The sequence below is a fragment of the Brassica rapa genome, chromosome A04, assembly GCF_000309985.2.
Source record: "Brassica rapa cultivar Chiifu-401-42 chromosome A04, CAAS_Brap_v3.01, whole genome shotgun sequence".
Classification (NCBI taxonomy): Eukaryota; Viridiplantae; Streptophyta; class Magnoliopsida; order Brassicales; family Brassicaceae; genus Brassica; species Brassica rapa.
Window position 1 is genome coordinate 17,560,779 of NC_024798.2, and position 24,082 is coordinate 17,584,860.

The 24,082-nt window shown below is 34.6% G+C and overlaps 6 protein-coding genes across 13 annotated transcripts; 4 read left to right on the forward strand and 2 right to left on the reverse strand.

The window, feature by feature from the left end:
• The first annotated feature begins 111 nt into the window (after window positions 1-111).
• On the forward strand, window positions 112-1,167 carry LOC103865271 (50S ribosomal protein L28, chloroplastic). The gene is made up of 2 exons (XM_009143069.3): window positions 112-380; window positions 771-1,167. Exons 1-2 carry the CDS (start codon window positions 185-187, stop codon window positions 1,001-1,003), a joined length of 429 nt encoding a protein of 142 aa, XP_009141317.1. The 5' UTR covers window positions 112-184; the 3' UTR covers window positions 1,004-1,167.
• Window positions 1,001-2,494, reverse strand: LOC103865270 (CRIB domain-containing protein RIC1). 2 transcript variants are annotated; one of them, XM_009143068.3, is made up of 5 exons: window positions 2,198-2,494; window positions 1,940-2,111; window positions 1,760-1,860; window positions 1,601-1,679; window positions 1,001-1,524 (listed from the first exon to the last, which is right to left on the reverse strand). In XM_009143068.3, exons 2-5 carry the CDS (start codon window positions 1,995-1,997, stop codon window positions 1,172-1,174), a joined length of 591 nt encoding a protein of 196 aa, XP_009141316.1. In that variant the 5' UTR covers window positions 1,998-2,111; window positions 2,198-2,494; the 3' UTR covers window positions 1,001-1,171. The 2 variants fall into 2 exon arrangements, with proteins under 2 accessions (XP_009141316.1, XP_009141315.1); XM_009143067.3 differs by having other exon boundaries at window positions 1,760-1,863.
• A 241-nt stretch (window positions 2,495-2,735) lies between these two features.
• Window positions 2,736-4,713, reverse strand: LOC103865272 (glycolipid transfer protein 1). 2 transcript variants are annotated; one of them, XM_009143070.3, is made up of 7 exons: window positions 4,547-4,713; window positions 4,033-4,168; window positions 3,771-3,826; window positions 3,481-3,611; window positions 3,264-3,399; window positions 3,036-3,167; window positions 2,736-2,939 (listed from the first exon to the last, which is right to left on the reverse strand). In XM_009143070.3, the coding sequence occupies exons 2-7, from the start codon at window positions 4,148-4,150 to the stop codon at window positions 2,904-2,906; spliced, it is 609 nt and encodes a 202-aa protein (XP_009141318.1). In that variant the 5' UTR covers window positions 4,151-4,168; window positions 4,547-4,713; the 3' UTR covers window positions 2,736-2,903. The 2 variants fall into 2 exon arrangements, with proteins under 2 accessions (XP_009141318.1, XP_009141319.1); XM_009143071.3 differs by having other exon boundaries at window positions 4,482-4,612.
• Window positions 4,714-8,845: 4,132 nt separating this feature from the next.
• Window positions 8,846-10,146, forward strand: LOC103865273 (NAC domain-containing protein 41). The gene is made up of 3 exons (XM_009143072.3): window positions 8,846-9,243; window positions 9,316-9,563; window positions 9,644-10,146. Exons 1-3 carry the CDS (start codon window positions 9,063-9,065, stop codon window positions 9,983-9,985), a joined length of 771 nt encoding a protein of 256 aa, XP_009141320.1. The 5' UTR covers window positions 8,846-9,062; the 3' UTR covers window positions 9,986-10,146.
• Window positions 10,147-13,356: 3,210 nt separating this feature from the next.
• On the forward strand, window positions 13,357-15,457 carry LOC103865274 (putative F-box protein At1g47800). The gene has a single exon (XM_009143073.3). The coding sequence runs from the start codon at window positions 14,222-14,224 to the stop codon at window positions 15,194-15,196; it is 975 nt and encodes a 324-aa protein (XP_009141321.1). The 5' UTR covers window positions 13,357-14,221; the 3' UTR covers window positions 15,197-15,457.
• A 2,708-nt stretch (window positions 15,458-18,165) lies between these two features.
• Window positions 18,166-22,086, forward strand: LOC103865275 (uncharacterized protein At2g33490). 6 transcript variants are annotated; one of them, XM_009143074.3, is made up of 11 exons: window positions 18,178-18,758; window positions 18,899-18,971; window positions 19,237-19,311; window positions 19,403-19,464; window positions 19,546-19,614; window positions 19,696-19,724; window positions 20,023-20,230; window positions 20,316-20,549; window positions 20,679-20,732; window positions 20,834-21,787; window positions 21,878-22,086. In XM_009143074.3, exons 1-11 carry the CDS (start codon window positions 18,648-18,650, stop codon window positions 21,914-21,916), a joined length of 1,908 nt encoding a protein of 635 aa, XP_009141322.1. In that variant the 5' UTR covers window positions 18,178-18,647; the 3' UTR covers window positions 21,917-22,086. The 6 variants fall into 6 exon arrangements, with proteins under 6 accessions (XP_033146275.1, XP_033146276.1, XP_033146277.1 ...); XM_009143076.3 differs by having other exon boundaries at window positions 18,181-18,758; window positions 20,837-21,787; XM_009143077.3 differs by having other exon boundaries at window positions 18,187-18,758; window positions 19,220-19,311.
• The last annotated feature ends 1,996 nt before the right edge of the window (window positions 22,087-24,082 follow it).

The following is a 24,082-nucleotide window of genomic DNA, read 5'->3' on the forward strand; positions in this document are numbered from 1 at the left end:
AAATGCTATCCGGTTATCACGAAATCGAACGGTTTAGAGAAGGTAACCTTCTGGGTGAGAAAGAGTGTTCGCTTCCTTTCCTAGTCTACAAAATAAATAAATGAAAAAGTAAGAAAGCCAATCTTCTTCGTTATCCAACCAAATCCTCTCGAAGCAGAGTAACAAGAGGGAAGCCAGAAAAAAAATGACGACAATGGCGACGCAAGGGGCTTTTCTCCGATTACGAATGACCTCATCCTCAAAGTCCATCGCTAAGCCAACTGAGCTCAGCTTCCTCAACTCCCAGCTCAGCGGCTTAAGAATCTCGCAGGGTCCCTCCACTGACGTCATCAACCGCATCTCCCTTCCTTCCTTCCCTGGTCTTCAGCCAATCGTCGCCCGTAAGTTTAAGTTCATGTCTCTTAAGAGTTTATTCATGTCTAAATTTCGAAATTTTAGAGTTGTTGTGTTTGGATTCCTTATATTAGTGTCTAGGTGGCGACAAGTGTGTTTAAGTTCCGTTACAGACCTCGTACTTGTCCTGTTTCTTGTCTTGTAACAAGCTATCAATGTATTTGTATCTTTGAAATTGTTCGGGTAGGCTTTGTGTGTTGGATTCTCTCAAGTTATGTCTCGATTCCGACAAGTGTGTTTTAAGTTCTGGTTTCTCGTCTTGTAATAAACTTTGACTTAATATCTCTCTGTTAAACCTCTCTGATTCTGAAACATTTGGCCCTTTCTTTGCCTTTGAAACTGTTTTTTTTTTTTTTTTTTTTTTTTGTGTGTGTCAGGGAGGATCTGTCCTTTTACTGGGAAGAAAGCGAACAGAGCCAACAAAGTCTCCTTCTCTAACCACAAGACCAAGAAGTTGCAGTTCGTCAACTTACAGTACAAGAAAGTCTGGTGGGAAGCTGGCAAACGCTTCGTCAAGCTTCGTTTATCAACAAAGGCCTTGAAGACCATTGAGAAGAACGGACTCGACGCTGTCGCCAAGAAAGCTGGCATAGATCTCCGCAAGAAATAGATGATTGATTGATATGTATCTCTTACTGTTCTCTTAATACATTTCCTTCAATGGAACTTGTGAGTTTGAATCAGAAACTGTTTTTGTTTCCCTTAAGACAAAACTCGTAAAAAAAAAAATTACATTTCATGTTTATCGTTTTCTTTTATGTAATATCGTTACATCAACTCAACTCTCAGTATCTGGTTTGTCTTTTGATGATCTCCTCACCGACCCTTCTCCTCCTATTGATCCTTTGTGTTTCCTCGGTTTACCCTTCCGTGGAGGAGCTGAACCATCTGGAAAAGGATTAGTAGAACCTTCTCCACTACGCCTTCTACGTACTGAAGGCTCTTGATCACTCGACGATGAGTCCATCGACCCGTGTTTGCTTCGGCTATGTCTTGATGAGTGCTTCACTGGTTCCTCTGATGATGCAACGTTCCCGCTGCTTCCTGGTTTACGCCTGTGTTTATGTTTCGGTTTCTCGTTGTTGGTCGGAGGAAGTAGCTCTTTTAGCCCCGCTCCACGTTGGTTCATCTCTGTTAAAAAATAAACGTTACAACTTGACGCTTTTAAATGAACGAAACAAAACGTTACGGAGGAAAGATATACAACCTTGAGGGTTGTATTTGTTGGAGTTGCCTCTTGAAACGACTTGAGCGTTCTCATTTTCTTGAGATTTGAAGTCATTCATCTGCGGAAAGAGCAAGGATGGTGATGAGTTTACACTCTTTACATACGTATAAATGTATACAAAAAAATGAATGAGCGTACCCAGCTTGGCGTATTGGCTGCTGGACCGTCAGAGCCGATATGCGCAACATGCTTTACATCGGTCGGAAACCCTATCTGCATCTCCTGTTCTTTCTCTTCGTCTTCTGTAATAATAGAACGGTTAATATGACTTGTGACGCAAGAAATACATTAGGGTAATTAATATCGAAAGAGACTAACCAAAAATCTGAGTAATGTAACGAAGGCCCTTAAGAAGACCTTTCATAGTCGTCGCCATTGCTCTTATTGAAGGTTTTGATTCCGGTGAGTGTGTACAACCAACCACACGCCGGAGACAATCTTTATACGTTCAAGATTTAACGATTGTTACAGCTTTGCAACTCCCGTAAACCTAAACGTGCAGGAAAAGTAAACAAATAAACAAATCAAGAATAAGTCCCCAGGCACAAACAAGAAGATAGAGAATAACAATGAAACCTTGAACGCATGGATTTTTCTTTTCTTGACCAGAAAAATGTTGAAGGTTTTCTGACGAAGAGAGGAAGAGAGAGAGAGGAGAGAAGGATCAAGAGATCCCTCAGAATTGTTGATTGCAATCTCAACCAAGAGAAAGAAGAAGAGGGAGAGCACTAAGTTTTTATTTTTACCATTGAATTTTTATTTTTTTCCTTTTCTAATCAAAGCTGTAATTTACAGGTAATTTGTAGTTTTATATTTAGAATGTTTGATGGTAATGGAGGCAACGTTGAGTCAATTCAACCCTCCATGGGAAACAAGTTGTCACGAGGATCTTCCGGGTCTTAAGGAAGTAGAAAAAAGACCACAACAGAACATCATTTACTATTATTAATAAAAAAACACATGCATGTCTAAACATGTATTTGAATTTTTAATTCTACGTGGGAAATCTAAGAATTGTAATGGAAATCTTAGAGTGTACATATATAATTTTGTAACCTCTGCAAATAATTGAAACATTTCTTAGGAACAAAGTATATACATAACAAAAGACTAATGAGAAGATAAAAGTTATAAACTTGTAATATAAAGTGAACAACATTCAGATAGAAATTGATACATTATTCTGTTTCTTTGAAGGTTTTAGAATCCAAAGGAGAAAAGTTAAAACAGACAAAGTTTTTGACAAAAGCAGATTTGGATACAGGTGGTAATCATATGATGCTCAAGAAGCTTTCATGTCATCCATACCAACGCTAGCCTGCGAAAAATGAAAAACAAGGATCAAAGCTTAGTGATGAAATCTGAAGACATACATTGGCGATGATTTAAAGATTTATGAAGTCATTTTGTTTACCAGAAACTTATGATTTTCTTGAAGAAACGGACCAAACTCAGTGCAAAACCTTTCCATGTCAGCGTAGATGTCACCAGAACCAGAGATGACATCCATGAACTTCTTCCTGTCTGGAGCAAGCTTTAGTGCCATCTGATAAACAAGAAAGTTTACCATCAAAATGAGAGTTGGTTTACAGAAGGTGTATATGGTAAATGAAGGAGATAAAAGGCGCAAGTAAGTTCATACAGAGAAGGTAGAGCTGGCGAGCCATCCGTGCCATTTCTTGAGTGTTTTTTGGTAAGATTCACCACAAGCTTGTGACATGGACCAGTCTTGATGTGCTACCAAGTTGCGGAACAGCTCCACTAAGAAATCCATCGCTCTGAAAGAATCAATATATATATATATATGACTGTTTCTGAGAAGCAGCTCTCTTCATAACAAAGCTGTGTATTGTGTTTACCTGGTTAACCAGAGAAGACCGTTGGTACAACTAGACGATCCTTTTGCTGTCTTAGACTCAATTTCACCTTGAACAAAGGTGTACAAGTACTTGTACTTGTCGGGATCAGACAAGTAGTTCTTCTCCAACCTCTACACAAGAACCGGACCAACAATTGTACATTACTAGGTAAGAAGAGCAAGAACAGAGCCAGACAATGCACTTTTATCAATGGTTTTGTACTATGAATGCTAAATGGATTTGTGATCTACGATTTTACCAAAATCATGGAAACTAGAAGAGAACTTTACCGATATGTTGCCACCAATGTCAGCTTTCACAAGAGTCATAGCGGCTCCAAATTTATCTGGAAAAACAGAAAATGAAGTTAAAAAATAGGAAACACAAGTACATAACACTTGTCTATTTAAGGTAAAAGAAACTTATTATTGCATATAAAGACAACAGACAATCACAAGATATACTTGAGCTTATATCTCCCCCCAGAAAATATCAAAACCTCTACTCAAAAAAAGCATATAGACAGAAAAGTTTTCTCCTTTTAATTGGTACCTATAACAGGCAAGATGGTCTTGCAGAGGTCTAGAAAAGGCTTAGTAAGCATCTCCCCTTGTTCAGACTTGACATTCTTCATTCCTTCCAAACACGGCGTGAACACAGTCCCTTCCATTTTCAACTCTTTACTCAACTGAAAACAAACAGCAAAAGAGCAAATGAAGAATCAATGATCCAAAATAAACAATTCACTTGAGAAACACATTTAACTCAAACAAGGAGAAAGAGAAGGCAACAAACAGCTAACACTCTCTATACATGCACAGATACAGAACTGTTCGAATCAGCTCCACTACAGTCCAAACTCAGACCAAAGACTAAGACCCACATCGTAAAAATCGAGACTTTCATCAATCAGATCGAGAAACAGATCTAAAATCAACCGATCCATGGATCAAACATAGCATCACACCAAAAAAAAAAACACGAAATGGTTCGCGATCTACCGGTTCAATAGACGAGAAAGAAGAATCTGAGGCCGATCTGTGACGGAGAAGGAGAAAAATCGTACCTTTTGGCCTTGAGAATTGAAGAAAGATGGGATCAGATTCTGATAGAGTGATAGAGGTTCTTCTTCTTCTTCTTCGCTCAATGTGAGTTATAAATTTCAAATGATTCTGTTATTACCCCAAATGTTACGGAAGCTTCTGATAATAGCCCTAAGAGTTTTTATTTGTCAATTAGGTCCAATTTCATATGTGAATACGAAAACGCGCCGTTTCATTGCGTTTGGAGGGAGCGAGATTTTTTTATTTATAACGTTTAGCCTTATTTTATTTTAGTCTGCTTTGAAGTTTAAGCAACCTTGGATTTGGTGTTCAACCTTTTGTTGTTGTTGTTTGGAGAATTGGGTATGTGTTTTGTTATCTTACAGTATATGTTTTGCATTTTTCATCTAGATAGATCTCAAAACATGAATCGCTAAATAAGGTAGTAGCCTGAAAAGAAGTATGGAAGACTCAAGACACAAATTTCAAATAGGTCTACAGGATCTTTAGAATGTGAGATCATTGCAGACAAGATGTGGTGTACTTTCTCACTCCTTGAGTCATACTAGATGAATATTTTACGTACGAAGAGTTCCAAATTGAATAACATGATCAACGAAGAGTTGGGCCAATTGGCATAGTGAGTAAAACTCTTGGATTATCTAGTAGGATTTAGGAGGTCACATATTCGATTCTCATTAGAAAATGTATGCTTAACGTGATTTAGATTTCACTACAAGAAAATGTACTAAATTTTGATCCATGCTTTTTATTTATTTTTAAAAATTCTATTGAAAAGATATATTTTTTTACTGAAAAGATATATGTGTGTTTAAAATATTTGTAACCTAGTTACATTTATAATTGTGATGATTTTTTTGATAAAATACCTATAATTGAAATGATTGTATATGTTTATAAAAAAGAAAGATAAATTATAATTGTAATTTGTTAATAGATGGAACCTAGATGTTAGATTTAAAGAGAAGTTTATTGTGTTGTAGACACACGCCTTCAAATCGCATAAGCAAATTTTGATTGGTAAAAAAATTATTCGTTTATTTTTATGTTTTGCATTCTTGATTTATTTAATTATCAAATTAAGATGAGATAATCCATAACCTATTGGTGAATTGATGATTTTTTTAATTTGTACGAGTAAATCTTACTCTAGATGAAACAATCTAAAAGTATGAAAAAAATCAAAATAAATTATCAGAATAAATTTTTATCTCTACTTATTTTTAAATAACTTACCAAAAAAATATTATGGTATTTTTTCTTAATTTACCTTTATGTTTCTGAAGTGTTTTATTTTTTGTGCCATTGTTTAATAAACTTGTATATGTAAACAAAATTATTTTCAAAAGATTTGTTTCTTTATTTAATGGGAGAAATTAATTAAAACAGATCTTAAAAATAAACAATGGCATGTCATTGTAAATAAATTAAATGGCAGATCTTTAATGAGTATGTTAAATTGTTGATAAAAAAATAATGAGTGTGTTAAATTAAAAAAAAAGTGGTATAACTATGCAAATAACTCTAAAATCAATGGCAGAATCCTTCTGGATGTTGTCACAGAACTTAGCAGGGCGAGTCATACGTAAATCTATGAGCTACTAGAATATTATTGTTCCATTTTAGTTTAACTGCATGCTTATAGAGTGTTCCGAAAATTATATAAGACCCAAGTATTAATTATCTTAACTTGAAAAACAATAATTTTCTATATGCAAGAAGAACATCCAAGATAAACTCTATGTTCTTTATAAGAAAGGAAGTCGATATCATGAATTTCGTTGACGACAAACCCACATTGTATTATTTGGACATGACCTTTACCTTCTCCTCACGCAACCGGCATTGTTGAAGTCTCCACTGTCTCTCTTTGGACCCCACATTTAATGCCAAAACTAACCCACTTGTATCCTCCCATCCTTCAGTATAGTTGCACACTGATACGATACGATTCAACAAAATTAACCGTATTTTGTCACTAATTACTCAAAAAGGTATGTGGTGTCAATAAAAAATATTTTTACATACACGACTGTCTCCATGGTTGTTTCATTCAATCTATTATTTTTCATCCGTCTCGGTTTGTTTCAATCATGTAGCCTTTTGAGTTAGTTAGGTTTGGAATTCGAGTATTTGTTCAAATCGGATTTTTAGATTTTTAGATTAAGTCTTCTAGGCTCTATTCGGATATGATTCGATTAATAATACTTTATGGTTAGATAAATTAAAATTCTGTGTAAGATTTATTTTCATCTGAATTTATTTTGGATAATAATATTCTGGATTCATTTAAATATAATGTCAAAACAAAAATAAAAATGAGTGTTTAAGTTGTTTATTAAGGTTTTGAATTCTATTTTCAAGTATACTAATTTAGATATTCAAGCTCATTTCCGGTTTTTGAGTTTTTCGGGTCTCCATCGGGTTTGCATAATACCCATAATCCAATACCACACAAAAGAATCCATTCCGATATTTGTATTGAATCGGATATGAATTCGGTTTTTTTATTATAGTTTGGTTTGGATTTTGGGTTCAAATACAAAAGTCGAGAATTATTTTGAGTTTTGTTAGAGCAATATTCATGATTTGGGAGATTGTGAGGTGTGTACGGACGACTGTGTGAGACAAAATAAGTTAATAGAGAGGAGATCTATTGTGGGACAAGGCAATTAAGGGGCGGCAATCTCCGTCGTTTTACAAGCAACTAAAGTGGGTCGGCCCTCCTGACTTTTCCATTTTATCCGTGCGATTTACGCATTTTCCTAATTGCATCTCTTTCTTGTTTAGCTTGTGTTCCTTCTATTTGTTCTTTTAACTTATGCCAAGTTGTCAAATGGCAACTATATTCGGCTTATTTAAGCTCCAGATCTAACTATATATCATAAACACACGTAATGCAAATCTTTTTTTATTTTATTTTGAGTGCATTCCCTAATCGAATCATTGCAAATATGAATATCGAATAGTGGCATAACAAAACTCGCCCGTGCCATTTCTAACTCAGCAAACAGTCATCGTCTATGCACAGACCGCCCCTGATCCGATAACATAACCAATCAATATAACACAAATTATATATAATACAGCGACAACATACATGTACATAGAACGTTATTCCGTCTGAAATGGAGATATTTTATTGAATACACACCAATTCAATTTCATCTCCTTTAAATTTATTTTGTTGTATACATAACATAGCCAACCATTTTGGAATCTTTTCTTCCGTTTTACGTAAGAGTATTGTTTCAGTAACGTGTTGGTTTAAAGAACTCCATGTTAATGGTTGACATAATAAGAAGAAAAAGCTCATATTAATGAAATATTATTGACGCTTGCAAAAACCTGAAGGGGTATGTAGTTTATTATCTGGATTAGGTAAAGATAATTGGACATTCTGAGTGGAGGAATCTGCAGGGCACTTGTTACTTTCATGGACCCCCACGAAATCGCATCTCTTTAAATTAGATTATCGAAATTCAGTTGCATACGCATCTCTATGTATCTACGATTGCTTCAAACACATATACGAAATTAATAGTCGTTAATTCTATAGATTTTTCGTTATAATTCACGTGATTTGAAGTTATTGTAACATATGTAGGGCGAGTAAATAAACATGCAGAAGTTTCGAGAGATTTTTTGAACTCATGTATATAGATAAGAAAATATTTATAAACCACACAAGCATGATCTCGAATGATACAACGGACTTGAAAAGGCGTTAAGTACCACGGTGTGAATCCTACTAAATTCAGATTTACTCGTTTGTGTGGCCACATATGGGGATCTAATTTCTATTGTGAGTAATCAGATTTATCTGGCGCTGGTAGACAGATCCCATGAGATTAGTCGGATCCCATCAGATCCGCCGGATACCTTCTAGTTATAAAAAAATATTTAAGAAAGTTCGAATAAGTATTTTATAGAAAGTTCGTATTAGCAAAAAAAAGTATTTATAGAAAGTTTGTAATCGAGGGTTTGCTGTAGAGGGCCTGCCGTAAAAGGCACCACATACTAGATGATCGCTTTATCATGCATGGCATGAACATGATTGATGGTGGCTGCTACGTGGTCGGGACATACATTTTCTATTTTTCTTTACGCATTATCTAAAGAGTTATGAAAACATTTCAAAAAGGCGTTGCTCCTAAATTTAACTTACCCCATTCATAGCATCAGTAATACAAAATTTAATATTTCTCTAATACTCAAACCAAATTCAAAGGATTCCAACATAAATGTAATATTTTGTTATTTGGATAAAAAAATTGTGGTACAAACCAATATGGTTGATCGTTGTGGTCAATATATTATAGTTTAAAAGCCCAAAAATATAATACAATAATGGTACCAAGTTCAATTCATTACGACATGGCTCAGAATGTAAAAGTGGAAGGAGCATTAGACCATCCCTCAGCTATAAAATAAACCCAACTTTCCCTCTCCATTTCAATAATCTCTCTCAGCTTCTTTTGTCTCTGTTTCTAAGGCTCCAAATCAATTCCTTAGACGATGGAAAAGCTAAGCTCTATTAAGAACAGAGGACTAAGATTACCACCCGGGTTCAGATTTCACCCGACCGATGAAGAGCTAGTGGTTCAGTATCTATGTCGAAAAGTGACCGGTTTGCCCTTACCAGCTTCTGTTATACCGGACATTGATATATGTAAAGCTGATCCATGGGACTTGCCAGGTAATGAAATATAAATATACATTTTTGGATTTTCATTTTTTGATGGTTTGGCATTTATATTGTATGATCCAGGTGATTGTGAGTCAGAGAGGTATTTTTTTAGCACGAGGGAAGCTAAATACCCAAACGGAAACCGGTCGAACCGATCAACCGGTTCGGGTTATTGGAAAGCGACTGGAATCGATAAGCAAATAGGGGGAAATAAGCTTGTTGGGATGAAGAAAACTCTGGTTTTCTACAAAGGGAAACCACCAAACGGGACAAGAACTAATTGGGTTCTTCATGAGTATCGTCTTCTTGATTCTCAACAAGAATCATACGTAAGGTTCACAAACTCGGATCAGATTTTGCTGTTTGATTGAAACTTGGCTAATGTTTTGTTCTTTTGTTTGTTTTTAAGGGAGAGAACACGAACTGGGTTCTGTGCAGAGTGTTTTTGAAGAAGACGAGCAATACTAGTAATAAGAGGAAAGAAGATGAGAAAGAGATTAATGAAGAGAAAGAAAATGACGAAGACGACAACAAGAGTGCTTGTCCGATATTCTATGACTTTTTAAGAAAAGACAAGAAGAGAAAACGATGCTGCGATTTGAATGTGACTCCAACGTGTTGTTGTTGTTGTTCTGCTTCAGCGTCTTCGTCGGTTTGCTCAAGTGCTTTAACACAGACATCTACTCATAATGACTCTGATTATCATGAAGAAATTACTTGTCGGGAAATTAAGTTTTGTTTGTTTCTGTAAATAATAACTAAAAAGTTCATAATAAGTCAGTCTGAACACCAGGTGGTTACGTAATCTAGACTCATAGCCTTTCTTCGTTTATGTATTTATTTAACTTGGAAACCCACACGATTATACATGAATACTCATTTTATAAAAATAAATATATCACATTTTTATATTTTAGTATAAAACTGCGTACCTTTAGTTTTGAGCAAGTTTTTATATTGCAAAAGTTGATTGCATATGATTATACCCTTTTTACTGATGATACTAAGAATATATATCTTTTATAGGTTTATGTTATACTTAAAATCCAAATATGTTAATATTAATTATAGATATCTTATTGTTATTGTTTTAATTAAGTTATTTTGAAATCTCCAATACAATTTAATATTTTTGAAATTACAAACAAACTCATCAAATCTACTGATTTTCTAAATTAATAAAATGTTTTATTGGTGTAACTTCCTGGTCAAGTGGATTATGTCTTGTGTATCTACGGTGAATTATTCTATTCTCCTAAACGGACAATCTTATGGCTTCATCTCTCCTGAAAGAAGCCTAAGACAAGGCGACCGTTATCATCATTTTTATTTCCCCTTGTACGGAAGGGCTCACACACATGCTTAATCAAACTGTTTCCAGAGGATCCTTGAGTGAGATTCAATTTGATTGGGATGCTCCTCAACTTCACCATTTTTTTTTGTAGATGACAGTCTGTTCCTCTTCAAGGTTGACATTTCTCAGTGTCAGGTCTTCCAAGACATTCTTCACAAAATCTTTCAAAATTCTGCTGCTTGACCCTAGTGAAGATCTCGACTTAGTAGGAACCATTACCAAACCTGCTGCTTGACCCTCTTTAAAATTCTACTCTATCAAGCTATCTTCTTTCCTTCATGAATTTTTGTTTTGGCGAGTGGAATCGCAGCCTCGTAATGTCCTAAAACCTGCATTTCATATTGCAGAAAGTGGTTAAGGAGAATATGTTTCAATCTTATGTTGCTTCAGGTTTTTCTGCTTGGCTTAAGCATATTTTTGTCTAGAATTTTTACTTTGTAGTCTAAAGGGTTTCTTTTTGGTCCCTTTTCGTATTTGATCATGTACTTGTTAATGATTTGATAATGCTAGTGTTTTAAAAAAACGACAAATAGGACATTAAAGAAATAGGACATTAAAGATTTGTTTGAAACGATGAAGAGACATACATAACGAACGATAAGCACAACCACCAGCTAAGAGGTAAAAAGCACCTCACAAACTAAACAAGAACAAACAAGACACCTATGCTGGTGAAGAACCACAAAGCTCTGGATAGAAGGGACCACAGCTCCAAGAGACTAATACCGCATACTTATACTAAGGGAAGCAAGGGAAGAATAGAACAACCTGAGTGAGGGAGAACGGAGGCCAACCCTCAAGAAACCAGAGCCCAGACTTGAGACCAGAAACATTCTTCCAAATCTACAGAGCATACTCGGAGGAGAACAGTATCCATTCCTGGAGTGCCAAACATGGCGAAAGGGAGAGTCACAGAGTCACAAGCAGCGATGAAAGCTGTAATGAGATGAGGGAACATAGATGGAAGGGTAGACAAAACAAAATCATCAAATCGTGGAGCCGTCCTCGAGCTATAAAAGTCAGATCACCAAAAAACATATCTTGAAAACCAAGACGAGAAAGGACTATCGATGGTAAGCCAACGATGAGAAAAAAACTTCAAAGACAACTAAACTCTGACCCAACCCAAGAAGACGCAGTTCCTAACTAAGTAATGTTCAAATAATTGGAAAAAATATTAATTTTTATCCTGAAACTATTAGTCTTAGAATCAACAAATGCCCAAATTTAAAATTATTGAAATTCAGTTGCATTACATCACAAACTCACTCCACCACTAATAAGTACTACTATACTTACAACAACACGCCATTAAAAAAACAAACACATAATATGTTAGCATATCACCTCTTACTACATAACATAATAAAAATACAAAATAATGCTCTTAGCAAATAAAGACGATCATATAATTAGTTAACTATATCATCCAAAAAATAATAACTAACAACAATAAAACAATATTCCGCGCGAAGCGCGGACATGCCACTAGTAAGAATATAAAAGAACCAAGAACACAACAAACATATTTATTATTCTCTCTTCCTGTTTTTATTTATGTCTCTTTCATTTTTTTACTATTCAAAACAAGCATGCTAATTTTATTATAGTCAAAGCTATATTAATTATATTAATAGAGTATTAACACTAGGAAAAGCATCTGAAAAATACTTTGATTAATTTAATTTTAAACGACTTACTATATAATAATTTTAAATGAATTCCCATATAATATAATTTTAAGTGGCTTACCATATAATAATTTTAATTCATTTGTTTATATTAATAGATGAATTAAATAAATTTTCTTGATTAATTTATATTTTAAAGGGTAATTCTATCAAATAGTCTTTTTAAAGTTTTTGTTACAAAAATAATGCTCAAGAAAAAATACGACCAAAAAACACTTTTTATTTTGAAAATTTTAATATTTATTTTTTATTTTTAAAAATTTGAAACCATATCCTCAAAACCCCACCCCTTAACTCTAAACCCTAAATCTAGATTAATTAGTCCTTGGGTAAAAATATATTTTTATCTTTTAATAAAACTTATTTTAGTTTTTAATAAAATTTATTTTAGTTATTTTTTTCACTGAAAGCTATTTTGTGACAAAAATTTAAAAAGAAATATCATAGAGAATTTCTCTATTTTAAATGACTTACCATATAATTTCATTATTTATTCTTGGCTTTCAGGACCGAATATTTTGGTTTACTCTAAGGGGTTACTCACTTACCAGCGGGGTTTACTGACATACCATATAATTTCATCTGTTTATATTATGCAGCGGGGATCATCTGGGGATACTCTTACTGACGCGTGGACGCATAATATTTGTTCTCCCCTCCGGTTATTTTGGTTTGAACACAACAAACATACTTTATTATTTTCCCCTCCGATTATTTTGGTTAGTAAATATTGTCAAGATGTATTATTTTATTTTATTTATTATAAATAAACTAACAAGGCGAGATAAATCAAATAACGATTATTTTCTTTTCTTTTTTATGTAGTTATATTTTTATATAAAACTGTAATATGATTATAAAATATTATAAACAATGATAAAAATTTATATGAACTTTATGTTTTTTCATAAAAAAAACTATTATAAATCAACCTAAGACATATTAAATTTACAGTGATTACTTTATTAAAATTATTATTAAAAATATATATATATATGCTACTGTGTTATAGTATGAGTTAATTAATAAATAAGTATAAATATTTTTTTTGCAATTGGGATTAAAAATTTTTTTGAAAAGAAAAATGTTGGAAAAATAAATTTCGAAAAATTTTAAAATCAAAAATTTCTAAAAGGATTCGAATGTTTTTTTTCAAAATTTTTTTTAATATTTATATATAGTAGGACTAAAAATGTTTTACCTCTTTAATGAACTATTTGGATCATTTTATTTTTTTTTACTTATAAAAACCTTTCGGAAGTGTTTTTTTAACACAAACTTTTATATTATTTTAGAAGTCCAACGGGTTTAAGCGGTTACATCCGGTGATAAACTCGACAATAAGACGATAAAAGAGAAACATTACAACAAGACGAAAAATAGGCAAAATAGAGAATAATTGATTAACGCCAAATCATAAAAACCATGATACCCTAAATTATCAGAATAATTGATTAGCAACAAATCATATGATTAATTCAAATCAATAAAGAATAGTATTTCTTAAACTAATGACTCATCCTTGAATAGTGGAGAAACATGATAAATCAGAAAATAACTTCCTAAATAATAGTATAAATTTAAGTTTATTAAAGTTATTAATGACATTAACTACTCTAAGAATAATAATTAACATGAGGGTGATACCTAAAACTTATCAAATTATAGTATAGAAAGATAGATCTATTATGATATTTTATGATTCAATTATGTCTAATTACAGAATTTTTAATAAAATCATTTATTCACTTTAGTAAGAATAAGTAAATGATCAAATCAACAATTTTAATTTAATTATTTTAAGATACACCATTATAAACTGAGATGTCATAGATTTTTTTTTTGGGGGGGGGGGAGAGAAATAACTAAGAATCTAACAGTATTAAATTATATTTATTTACTAGGATTTTGTGCACATTCATATTTTATTTATATTTGTTCCATGATATTACCTTTTTTATTTAGAGTTTGTAGAATTCACCACCAAGAAGCAATGGAAGACTTACAACTATCTCTGTCACGACAACTTGACCTAGATCATGCCGGAAACAGCACAACAACCATTCCTTTCGATCTCATCATCGATATATTCTCTCTACTTCCTGCAAAATCGCTCATCCGATTCCTATCCGTGTCGAAGCTGTGGTTCTCTACCATCCGCAGCAAAACTTTTGTGGATATGTTCCTTACTAGGTCAATGACTCGGCCTCGTCTCCTTTTCACGTTCTATCACATAGAGTCCCGGAGGAATTTCATCTTCTCGGCTCCTGAATACGAATACAGCGACGATGGTAAATATTTCTCCAGTGCCATGGCAAGATACGACATGACGATCTCGGATCTCGACCACTACAGGTTCTGTGGTTCTGTCAACGGTTTCATCTGCTTTATAAGTGGCGTTTCGGGCCCTTTTTGTAATTGGATCCCCCCTTTTAGTTCGATCACCGTTTATAATCCCACCACTAGACAGCTTGTGAAGCTGCCAGACTTTACATCCAACGGAAGATACGTGTACGCATGTCTTGGGTACGATCCAGTCGAAGATCAGTACAAGGTGTTGTGTGTGATGATGTTCGGCCCTGGAAGCCAAGATATCCAACAGGAGCATTTCGTTTGCACTCTGAGTTCATTTCAGCAACAAGAGTGGAGAAAGATCGAGAACCCGACCGGAGATAATTACCGCAGTGTCTTCTTCGAACGGATATGCATCGATGGTGCCTTATACTACGGAGCTGATGAGTCAAGAATTGTTAGATTCGATGTTAGATCAGAGAAGATTGAGTTTATTAAAACACCACATATCTGGACATCATACCATTCCGCTCTTATAAATTACAATGGTAAATTGGGAGTTTTAGAACGTTCTTGCACAACAAATATGATGACATTGTCGGTTCTTGAGGATGCTGAGAAATAAGAATGGTCGAGCATGACATATGCCTTACCTATTGGGTGGGACGCTCTACTTGGGTATGCAATGACTGAAGGAGAAATCCATGGGAGCCATATGGTGTTTTGTCCACCATTTAATGTTTTGTATTATGATTTTGATATAGATTGTATATGTACAGTCAGGATCCGAGGAATAGAGCACTACAAGAAAACAGCGACATACTGAGGGAAAAAATCGTCGGTATGTCGTCGGAATAACGCTATTCCGACGACATACCGACGAAAAAAGTCCTCGGAAATAACTCCTCGGAAATTCATTTTTCCTCGGAAATCCCTCGGAAATTTCCGACGGAATTCCGAGGAAATGAATTTCCGAGGAAATTCCGAGGACCACAAGTTCGTCGGAAAGTCCTCGGAATATTCCGAGGAAGATGTCGTCGGAATATCCCGAGGGATACACTTCCTCGGAATATTTCCAAAAAAAAAAAAAAAAATATAAATTTATTTTTTTAAATTCAAATTCAAAAATATAAAATTAAAATTAAAATAGAAAACATATTTAAAATACAAAAAATAATAAAATAGTTTTTATAAATAAAAAAAATGTTTTATAAATACAAAATTAGTTATAATAAATATAAATATTATTATAAATATGAAATCATCTTTTTATAAATACAAAATAGTTTTTATAAATACAAAAAATAATAAAATAGTGTTTATAAATCAAAAAAATGTTTTATAAATACAAAATTAGTTTTAATAAATATAAATATTTTTATAAATATGAAATCATCTTTTCATAAATACAAAATATTTTTTTAAAAATACAAAAATAATAAAATAGTGTTTATAAATAAAAAAAATGTTTTATAAATACAAAATTAGTTTTAATAAATATAAATATTTTTATAGATATGAAATCATCTTTTTATAAAAATAAAATAGTTTTTATAAATACAAAAAAATAATAAAATAGTGTTTATAAATCAAAAAATGTTTTATAAATACAAAATTAGTTTTATAAATATAAATATTTTTATAGATATGAAATCATCTTTTTATAAATACAAAATAGCTTTTATAAATACAAAAAATAATAAAATAGTGTTTATAAATCAAAAAAATATTTTATAAATACAAAATTAGTTTTAAAATATGAAATCATCTTTTATAAATCCAAAAATCGAATTTATATACAAAAAACGTTTTTTATATTTAAAAATAGTTTTTATAAATATAAAAATAAAAAAATAGTGTTTATAAATCAAAAAATGTTTTATAAATACAAAATTAGTTTTAATAAATATAAATATTTTTATAAATATGAAATCATCTTTTATAAATCCGAAAATCGAATTTATATACAAAAAACGTTTTGTAAAATCGAATTTATATAGAAAAACGTTTTGTAAATACAAAAATAATAAAAAATTTATAAAAAATTCTAAATCAATTCAACACAACCAAATCACAATTCTAAACCTATTACACAACAAATCACAATCCTACCCAATCACCCTAACAAAAATCTATCAAAAAACTTCTAAAATCATCAAATCTACTTAAGAACCTAACAAATAGGACATAAGAGAGTGGGATAAGGTCCTTACATGATTTGTAAGGGAATGGAGAGGATTCGCCGGAGATATCGTCGCGAGAGAAGGTGGAGAACGCCGGAAGGAGAGAGAGATCGCCGGAGAGGAAGAAGAGAGAAATGGGGAAGAAGATGTGTTTCGAGTTTATAAAACCTAGGGTCCGACGGATATTTTCCGTCGGAATTTCCTCAGTATTTTCAATTTCAATTTTCGCGAAATATTTGGCGGCTTGTTTGCCCGGTTAAATGAAAATATTCCGAGGAAATTCCGACGGCCACTTAAATATCCGTCGGAATTTCCTCGGAATAATTTCATTAATTCGAGGAAAAAGAATATCCTGTGCATGTATTTCTATTAATTTATATTGTTCCTCGGAATTTCCTCGGAATATTCCGAGGAAATTCCGAGGAACACATGTTTGGGGTTTCAAAACATCAAATTTTTTTGCCCTATATCATTTCTTATACAAATGCAATGCATACCATTGAGGAATCTTTGTATAGATGATCATAAACCATGAAATAACAAAATTTCAAAACGAATTGTAAGTATTCCCTTTACCGTTCATTAAAGTGTATAAGTGTTTCTCTTATGTTGTGGGGATTTCGTTCACACAATCGGAAAAGTGTTATATAAGTGTTTCACTTAAACAAATTTTGACTTCATAATCAGTCTAAGACACTTAATAGGGGTTATATAAGTGTTATTCAAACCGCAAAACGTTGTTTTCGGTTTAAAAACCCTACTTCCTCGGAAAAGCCTCGGAATATTCCGAGGAAATTCCGAGGAAAAACAAGTGTTCCTCGGAATTTCCTCGGAATATTCCGAGGCTTTTCCGAAGAAACAGAAACCCTAAAAGCAAAGCCCTGAATCGTCGGATTCCTTCTTCTCCTTTTTTTTTGAAGATTTTGGGTTGGTTTTTGTCAGATTTTCTAGTTTGTTGTGGAGTGTGAATAAACAAACAATCCACTAGCCTTGTGAGTTCTGTTACATTGGTTACTTCTGTTTGCGTATTATTATTCTTTGATTATTTAAGAATAAAAAAAAAATACTGAATTAAACCGATAAAAACGTCAATTTGGTTTGGTTCTGAATCGGTTATTTTGGTTTGTAAATATTTTCGAAATGTATTGTTTTATTTTTATTATTATAAATAAACTAAAAATGCGAGATAAATCATATAACAAAATTCTTTTATTTTGATTGTTATACAACTGTATTTATATAAATTTTAATTTGAGTATAAAATATTAAAAACACTAATAAAATTTTATATGAACCTATGTTATTTCATTAAAAAAATATTATAAATTAACCTAATGCATACTAAATTACAATAATTAATTTATTAAAATTATTTCTTAAAAATATATAATATCGTGGTATAATATGAGTTAGTTAATAGAATAAGTATAAATATACTTTTGCAATTTGTATTAAAAATACTCCTTACATATCAAAAATATGAAAATATTAACATCTCAAATTAGCGTTCCCAAATTTAAATCTGAAATCTAAACTTATACATATTTGATAGAAGTAAAAATGAAATTTCTCATAAATGATTTTCATATAATTTTGAATATTTAAACTAAGAAATTCTAAATGCAATGAACACGTTGTGCTGACATCATTAATCACACTTGTTGACGTAAACATGAGCGAGAAAAATACGAAGAAAAACAATAATAATAATTAAATAATAGGACGAAAAAGAATCAAAGAGACGACGACCAAGTCAAGGCTCAAAGGGGTTAGTTACCTTTTCCTCTAAACAATCTATTTTCTTCTCCTTCTTCTTACGTTGTTGTTGAGAAGAAGGAGACGAAGCGATCAGATAATCTCTCTACTTACTCCGATTCGCCGGAGAGAAGAGCCATGAAAACCTCTCTCCGCCGCTTGCGAGGCGTGCTCCACAAACACGAATCCAAGGATCGGAGAGATCTTCGATTCCTCGTTCAGCAGGACGAGCTCGCCCAGGCTTCGCAGGTCCCAATCTTCATCTCTCTCTTTCTCTCTCTCTCTTTCGAGATTGTCCACCTTGAATTAGTTTCCAATTTAGGCTTGCGAATGATGGATCTGTACTTGTGTAGCTTTGTTCACGAATGCGATTGTTGTTTTGTTGGCAGGACGTGAAAGAGATGAGAGATTGCTATGATAGCTTGCTCTCTGCTGCGGCTGCTACTGCTAATAGCGCTTATGGTAAAATCCTATTCTTCCTTTAAATAACGTTTAGAGGATAATGGCGTTTCTTTGATTTGATTGGTTGCTAGATGTAGCTTGGATACTTTCACTGTTGCATTCTTGTTTGGCTTAGTTTAATAACGTGTAGGTCTGCTTCATTTGGAATGTATATTGAACTTAAGTTTAGCTTCTTTTTTGCATCCCTGTTTATGGAGATGAACGTCGTCTGCCTGTTAGTAAAATGGTATTATTCTTATGGTTTGCAGATTTCGTTTGCTTGCAGAATTTTCTGAATCTTTGCGAGAACTAGGTGCTTGTCTTCTTGAGAAAACTGCACTTAATGACGATGAAGAAAGTGGTGAGTTTGCCAAGCAGTTTACTTAAGTTTACATTTTTTCTCTATATATAATGTGCTTCTGAAACGCTTTGCTTCTCTTACTCTTATGTAGGTAAAGTGTTGCTTATGCTGGGAAAATTGCAGTTTGAACTGCAAAAACTTGTTGATAAATATGTGAGTTTTTCAGATCTGGTTCAACTGATAATATTTCCTTTGTCTAACCACCAGAAAATCAAATATACATTTTTGATTCAGCGGTCTCATATATTCCAAACGATCACAATCCCCTCAGAGTCACTTCTTAATGAACTCCGCATAGTTGAGGTAGAGCGTTTTTGATATGCTTTTGCTGATTCAGCCCTTCAAGTGACGATAGATATTAATGTGGGTTTAATGTTGGTGCAGGAAATGATGCGGCTTTGTGATGAGAAAAGGTTGTTTTTGCCTTGCCTTCTTTTTCATCTCTAGACACCTATTACCGTCATGAAGTTATAAAACACCTATTACTGTAATTGCAAAAGTAAAGTAAAGAGTCTACGTTGAAGATGTATGCCAATATTTGTTCAGTTCTTAGCGATACGTGAGTGTTGTAAGGGAACACTTCAGAAATTTGATTAGTCTCATGATGGGAATACCATACCTTAGTTACTAAATTATCCCCTCGTATCTAAATTTTCGCTCATGTTAGTGGGTAAACGTATGTCTAGTCATGGAATTTTTTTAGCTTTTCAGGAATGTTTATGAAGGCATGCTTACAAGACAAAGAGAGAAAGGGAGGTCGAAGGGTGGGAAAGGAGAAACTTTTACGGCGCAGCAACTACAACAAGCTCATGAGGAATATGATAACGAGACAACATTATTTGTTTTCCGTTTAAAATCTCTGAAACAAGGGCAAACACGTAGTCTTTTGACTCAGGCAGCACGGCACCATGCAGCTCAGGTTTTCATCCTGAGCCGTGTCCTTATCCTTCTGTTTCGATCACCAGAGCACCATTTTGATGCCCCTTTTGTGTGTGTTTATGCAGTTATGCTTCTTCAAGAAGGCTCTTAATTCCCTTGAAGAAGTAGAGCCGCATGTACAGATGGTAACCGAGTCGCAGCATATTGATTACCATTTCAGTGGATTGGAAGATGATGACGAAATCGAAAACAATGAAGAAGATGATTCTGAGGTGAATGATGATGGAGAACTGAGTTTTGAGTATAGAATGAATGACAAGGACCAAAATGCAGATTCTTCACCTAGTGTCTCCTCACAGGTGATTTTTCATATATTTACGGTTCTGATGATATATCTCTTTTTTGGTGCTTTTGAAGATTGGTCATAGGATAGTAATACTCTGTATGCCAAATGCTTGTCCTAATTGTGACCAACTTAATGCATGCAGTTGGGTCAGTCAGACATCACATTTCCACTAGTTGCAGGACTAAACACTGCACAGGTAATATAATCTACTTTGGATCATATCTTCTCTACTTTTCCTTTCAAATGACACGGAAAATTTCTCAGGATGCTCATTGTTCAATGAATTTTTTTATTCAGCAGGAAAATAAGGAAGCAAGCTACGGGAGATCTCGTTCTTACAGGAGAGATGTTAGGATTGAGAGCCAATCAGCACCCCTTTTTGCTGAGAACCGGACAATGCCTCCTTCAGAGAAGCTCTTACGGATGCGTTCATCTCTGACACGAAAATTCAGCACGTACGCATTGCCAACACCTGTGGAAACAGCTAGAAGTTCCTCATCTATTACAAGTCTAGCTAACAACAACAACAACATGGCTTCATCTAATCCCGCAAAGGCAATAACAAAAAACATTTGGTATTCATCCCCACTGGAAGCTCGTGGACCTGCAAAGGTTTCTTCTAGACCGATGTCAGCCTTGAAAGAACAAGTTCTGAGAGAGAGTAACAAGAACACATCTTCTCAGCTGCCTCGGCCTTCGTCAGATGGACTCTTTTACTCTCGTATCGGGTCACTCAAGAGACGATCCTTTTCCGGTCCAATTACAAGTAAACCATTACCTAACAAGCCTCTCTCTTCAACGCCTCGTTTATACTCAGGTCCAATCCCAAGGAGTTCAGTTTCCAAGTTGCCAAAAGTGTCGACATCATCTCCAACTGCTTCTCCTACATTTGTCTCAACCCCGAAAATAAGCGAGCTCCATGAGCTTCCTAGACCACCATCAAGCAGCTCTGCTAAGTCCTCGAGGGTATTTGGATATTCAGCACCTCTGGTTTCGAAGAGCCAATTGCTTAGTAAACCTCTTGTTTCAAGTTCAGCAGCTCCTCTCCCAATACCACCTGCAATCACTCGTAGCTTCTCTATACCTACTAGCAACCTCAGAGCAACAGAGTTAGACATGTCTAAAACGAGTTTGGGTGCTAATAAGTTAAGCACTGCCTCGCCTCCTTTAACCCCGATGTCATTGAGCCATCCACCTCCTCCCTCTGCTATTACCGAGCACGCAGAGCACCTAACCATGTCCAAAGAAGAGGTAAACCATAGATTCTCTATACATTTATGAACTGTCCAAGTGTGAAAATACGTAAGCGTCCTGATATTTGTTCTAATGTGTGAATTACAGAGGACTAGGAAGACATTCCCTCTAGTTACAGATATGTAAATACCCCCTCCTGTTTTTTTCTTCAAGAGAGAGTCGAACAGTGATAAGGAATTGCCAAGTAATTTTGCTTTTCTATAATTTATTCATAGGTTTGTAACATTACGATTATTTATTGAAGTCAGTTATAAGATTCAAAACTGAATTTTGAAATAATATACTTGTTGAATTAATTGGTTGCTAAAATAGTCAGATTCTCCAATTGGTAATTACCACTTTAGAAATTTGCTTGTGCAAGGTTAAGTAAAGCAGTTTTAACTTCAAGAATAGAAAGACAAGAAGGACCAAATCAAACAAAAAGAGACAAAAGCAGACCATATTATAAAGCTGATAATCGATCATTTACATTTACAAGGCAAGTGATGTAGAAAAGAAAAAGAAAATTGCAAGCTAGCTTGTGATCTCACATGTAAACCTAACGCTGAAGAAAATACTCAAGGTCTGTCTGTAGCTTTCAAAAATCTGTCCTTAACACGCAACCAGGTTTCAGCTCTTACCTTCCTCGTTTCATTGCATTATGGTAAAATAAAGGCCTTCCTCGTTTCATTGCACAAAGAAAATTAAGAACAATAGATAGCCCTAGTTTTCTCCCAGGCACGAACATCGAGGCAGCTATAGCAAATCCGTTTTCTGGCGCCGGTGGAGCTGGAGCTCGCCGGCGTCGGGATAAACTTGTTTCTTGTTGTCTCTTGTTCGCTTACCTGCTTTTCTCTGACTTCGTTCTTCTTCTTTTTCCCTTTTTTAACTTTCTGAAACTTGGATTTTCAAGATCTAGTCTACATATTTCCCTGAGTCCACGGCGACGACAGAAGAAGAGAAACCACATGAATCAAACCCTCTCGATGTCGCTATCTCTCTGGTGGGTTGTACTTTCAGCTTCAAATATGGAATACTCACCAGTCAATGCTGCTTACCGCATCTCGGGTTCAAGCCCCGAAGACCTTCTTACCGGAGCGGCGCTGTCAAACTCGGCAGTGGTGGAAGTGGTTTCTTCACGGAGAAGCTCCCTCTCACCAATCAACCTTTTTGCTCCGGGGAAAGCTGAAGAAGACGACCCCTTCACCCCAACCTGGCGCGTGCTATCTACAGGCGAGGAAAACTTCAGATCTGGACTGGATCTAGTAACCAAGGCTGCGCATACCTCCGACCTGTCTGAATTAAGCCAATCTCGGGACTGGCCCGATGAACCGTTAATCTTCTTGTGGTGGTTCTCGCCGGTGACACCGAGAGCTCCGGCTACAACTCGTCATCTCCACAAATCTGGTATGGGCTTCTCAACACTAAAGTTGTTTGATAAGCTTACTAAGGCCTTATCTCCTTTCTTGGGCCTCAAGCCCATAGACTTTTATTGCTATTCACCTTGTATACGGAAGCATCCTGCAAAAATTAGAAACACATTGGTCAAGATAAAGTTCACGTATATGATGTCTGATAAACAAGGAAAATTTAAATGGTCTTCACCAACTCCACAACTCTGTTTTGGCTGTACCATCTGTGACAACGTCTCGTGTATATCAGTAGCCACCAAGAGCATGGAAGAGGCCACAAAATCAGTCTAGAATCTCACAGAGATTCTGCTTAAGCTCATCAATTTCAGTCCTTTAGATTTCTCTTTTGTGGAGAAGTCTAGTCAAACCTCCTCCTGCCAGGGCCAGGAGAGATCATTTTTCCATTCCTCCTCCTTTGTGGTGCGAGCTCTACCGCCAATTTCCCTCTCGCAAGGAGGTGATACTTCTCTGGTTTCAAACCAGAGACCTGTTAGTGCCATACTCTGTTTGTTTTCTTGTGTAGCGACTTGTACGGGGTCTGAAGAAACAACGGAATTCGTTTCGACGAAAACCGAAGATATGAGCCAGTTATCAAAGGCAAGACATATAAGACATATGTTGCCGTCTCTCCTGCTCTTCGTCACGTTCGAAGTTGCTTCTTCAACGCATCCGTATTTTTTCTTAGATTTGCCGGATTCGCAGTTGTCTTATCCAAATTCCTATCTTGTTTCAAGCTTTTTAATGTTTAACTTTGCTTGTATTATTGAACTCTACCTTTCTGGTATCGAGCTTTAAATTAATGGAAGATTTGTGCACAAAAAAAAAAAAAGGCCTTTACTGTTGATCAACATATAAGTGGCCCAGGCCCAAAATAGCAGCAATAAGTAATTGACCATGCATA

Bases quoted from the DNA above. Each gene is read 5' to 3' on its own strand.
- LOC103865271 (XM_009143069.3), top strand. From the start codon at position 185: ATGACGACAATGGCGACGCAAGGGGCTTTTCTCCGATTACGAATGACC. The intron at 381-770 runs GTAAGTTTAAGT...TGTGTGTGTCAG, and splicing joins TCTTCAGCCAATCGTCGCCC to GGAGGATCTGTCCTTTTACT.
- LOC103865270 (XM_009143067.3), bottom strand. From the start codon at position 1,997: ATGGCGACGACTATGAAAGGTCTTCTTAAGGGCCTTCGTTACATTACT. The intron at 1,680-1,759 runs GTACGCTCATTC...CTCTTTCCGCAG, and splicing joins CAGCCAATACGCCAAGCTGG to ATGAATGACTTCAAATCTCA. The intron at 1,525-1,600 runs GTTGTATATCTT...ATTTTTTAACAG, and splicing joins CAACAAATACAACCCTCAAG to AGATGAACCAACGTGGAGCG.
- LOC103865272 (XM_009143070.3), bottom strand. From the start codon at position 4,150: ATGGAAGGGACTGTGTTCACGCCGTGTTTGGAAGGAATGAAGAATGTC. The intron at 3,612-3,770 runs GTAAAGTTCTCT...GTTCTTGTGTAG, and splicing joins ACATTGGTGGCAACATATCG to AGGTTGGAGAAGAACTACTT. The intron at 2,940-3,035 runs GTAAACAAAATG...CATTTTTCGCAG, and splicing joins AAGAAAATCATAAGTTTCTG to GCTAGCGTTGGTATGGATGA.
- LOC103865273 (XM_009143072.3), top strand. From the start codon at position 9,063: ATGGAAAAGCTAAGCTCTATTAAGAACAGAGGACTAAGATTACCACCC. The intron at 9,244-9,315 runs GTAATGAAATAT...TGTATGATCCAG, and splicing joins TGATCCATGGGACTTGCCAG to GTGATTGTGAGTCAGAGAGG. The intron at 9,564-9,643 runs GTAAGGTTCACA...TTTGTTTTTAAG, and splicing joins ATTCTCAACAAGAATCATAC to GGAGAGAACACGAACTGGGT.
- LOC103865274 (XM_009143073.3), top strand. From the start codon at position 14,222: ATGATATTACCTTTTTTATTTAGAGTTTGTAGAATTCACCACCAAGAA.
- LOC103865275 (XM_033290384.1), top strand. From the start codon at position 18,648: ATGAAAACCTCTCTCCGCCGCTTGCGAGGCGTGCTCCACAAACACGAA. The intron at 19,312-19,402 runs GTGAGTTTGCCA...ACTCTTATGTAG, and splicing joins TAATGACGATGAAGAAAGTG to GTAAAGTGTTGCTTATGCTG. The intron at 20,733-20,833 runs GTAATATAATCT...TTTTTTATTCAG, and splicing joins CAGGACTAAACACTGCACAG to CAGGAAAATAAGGAAGCAAG.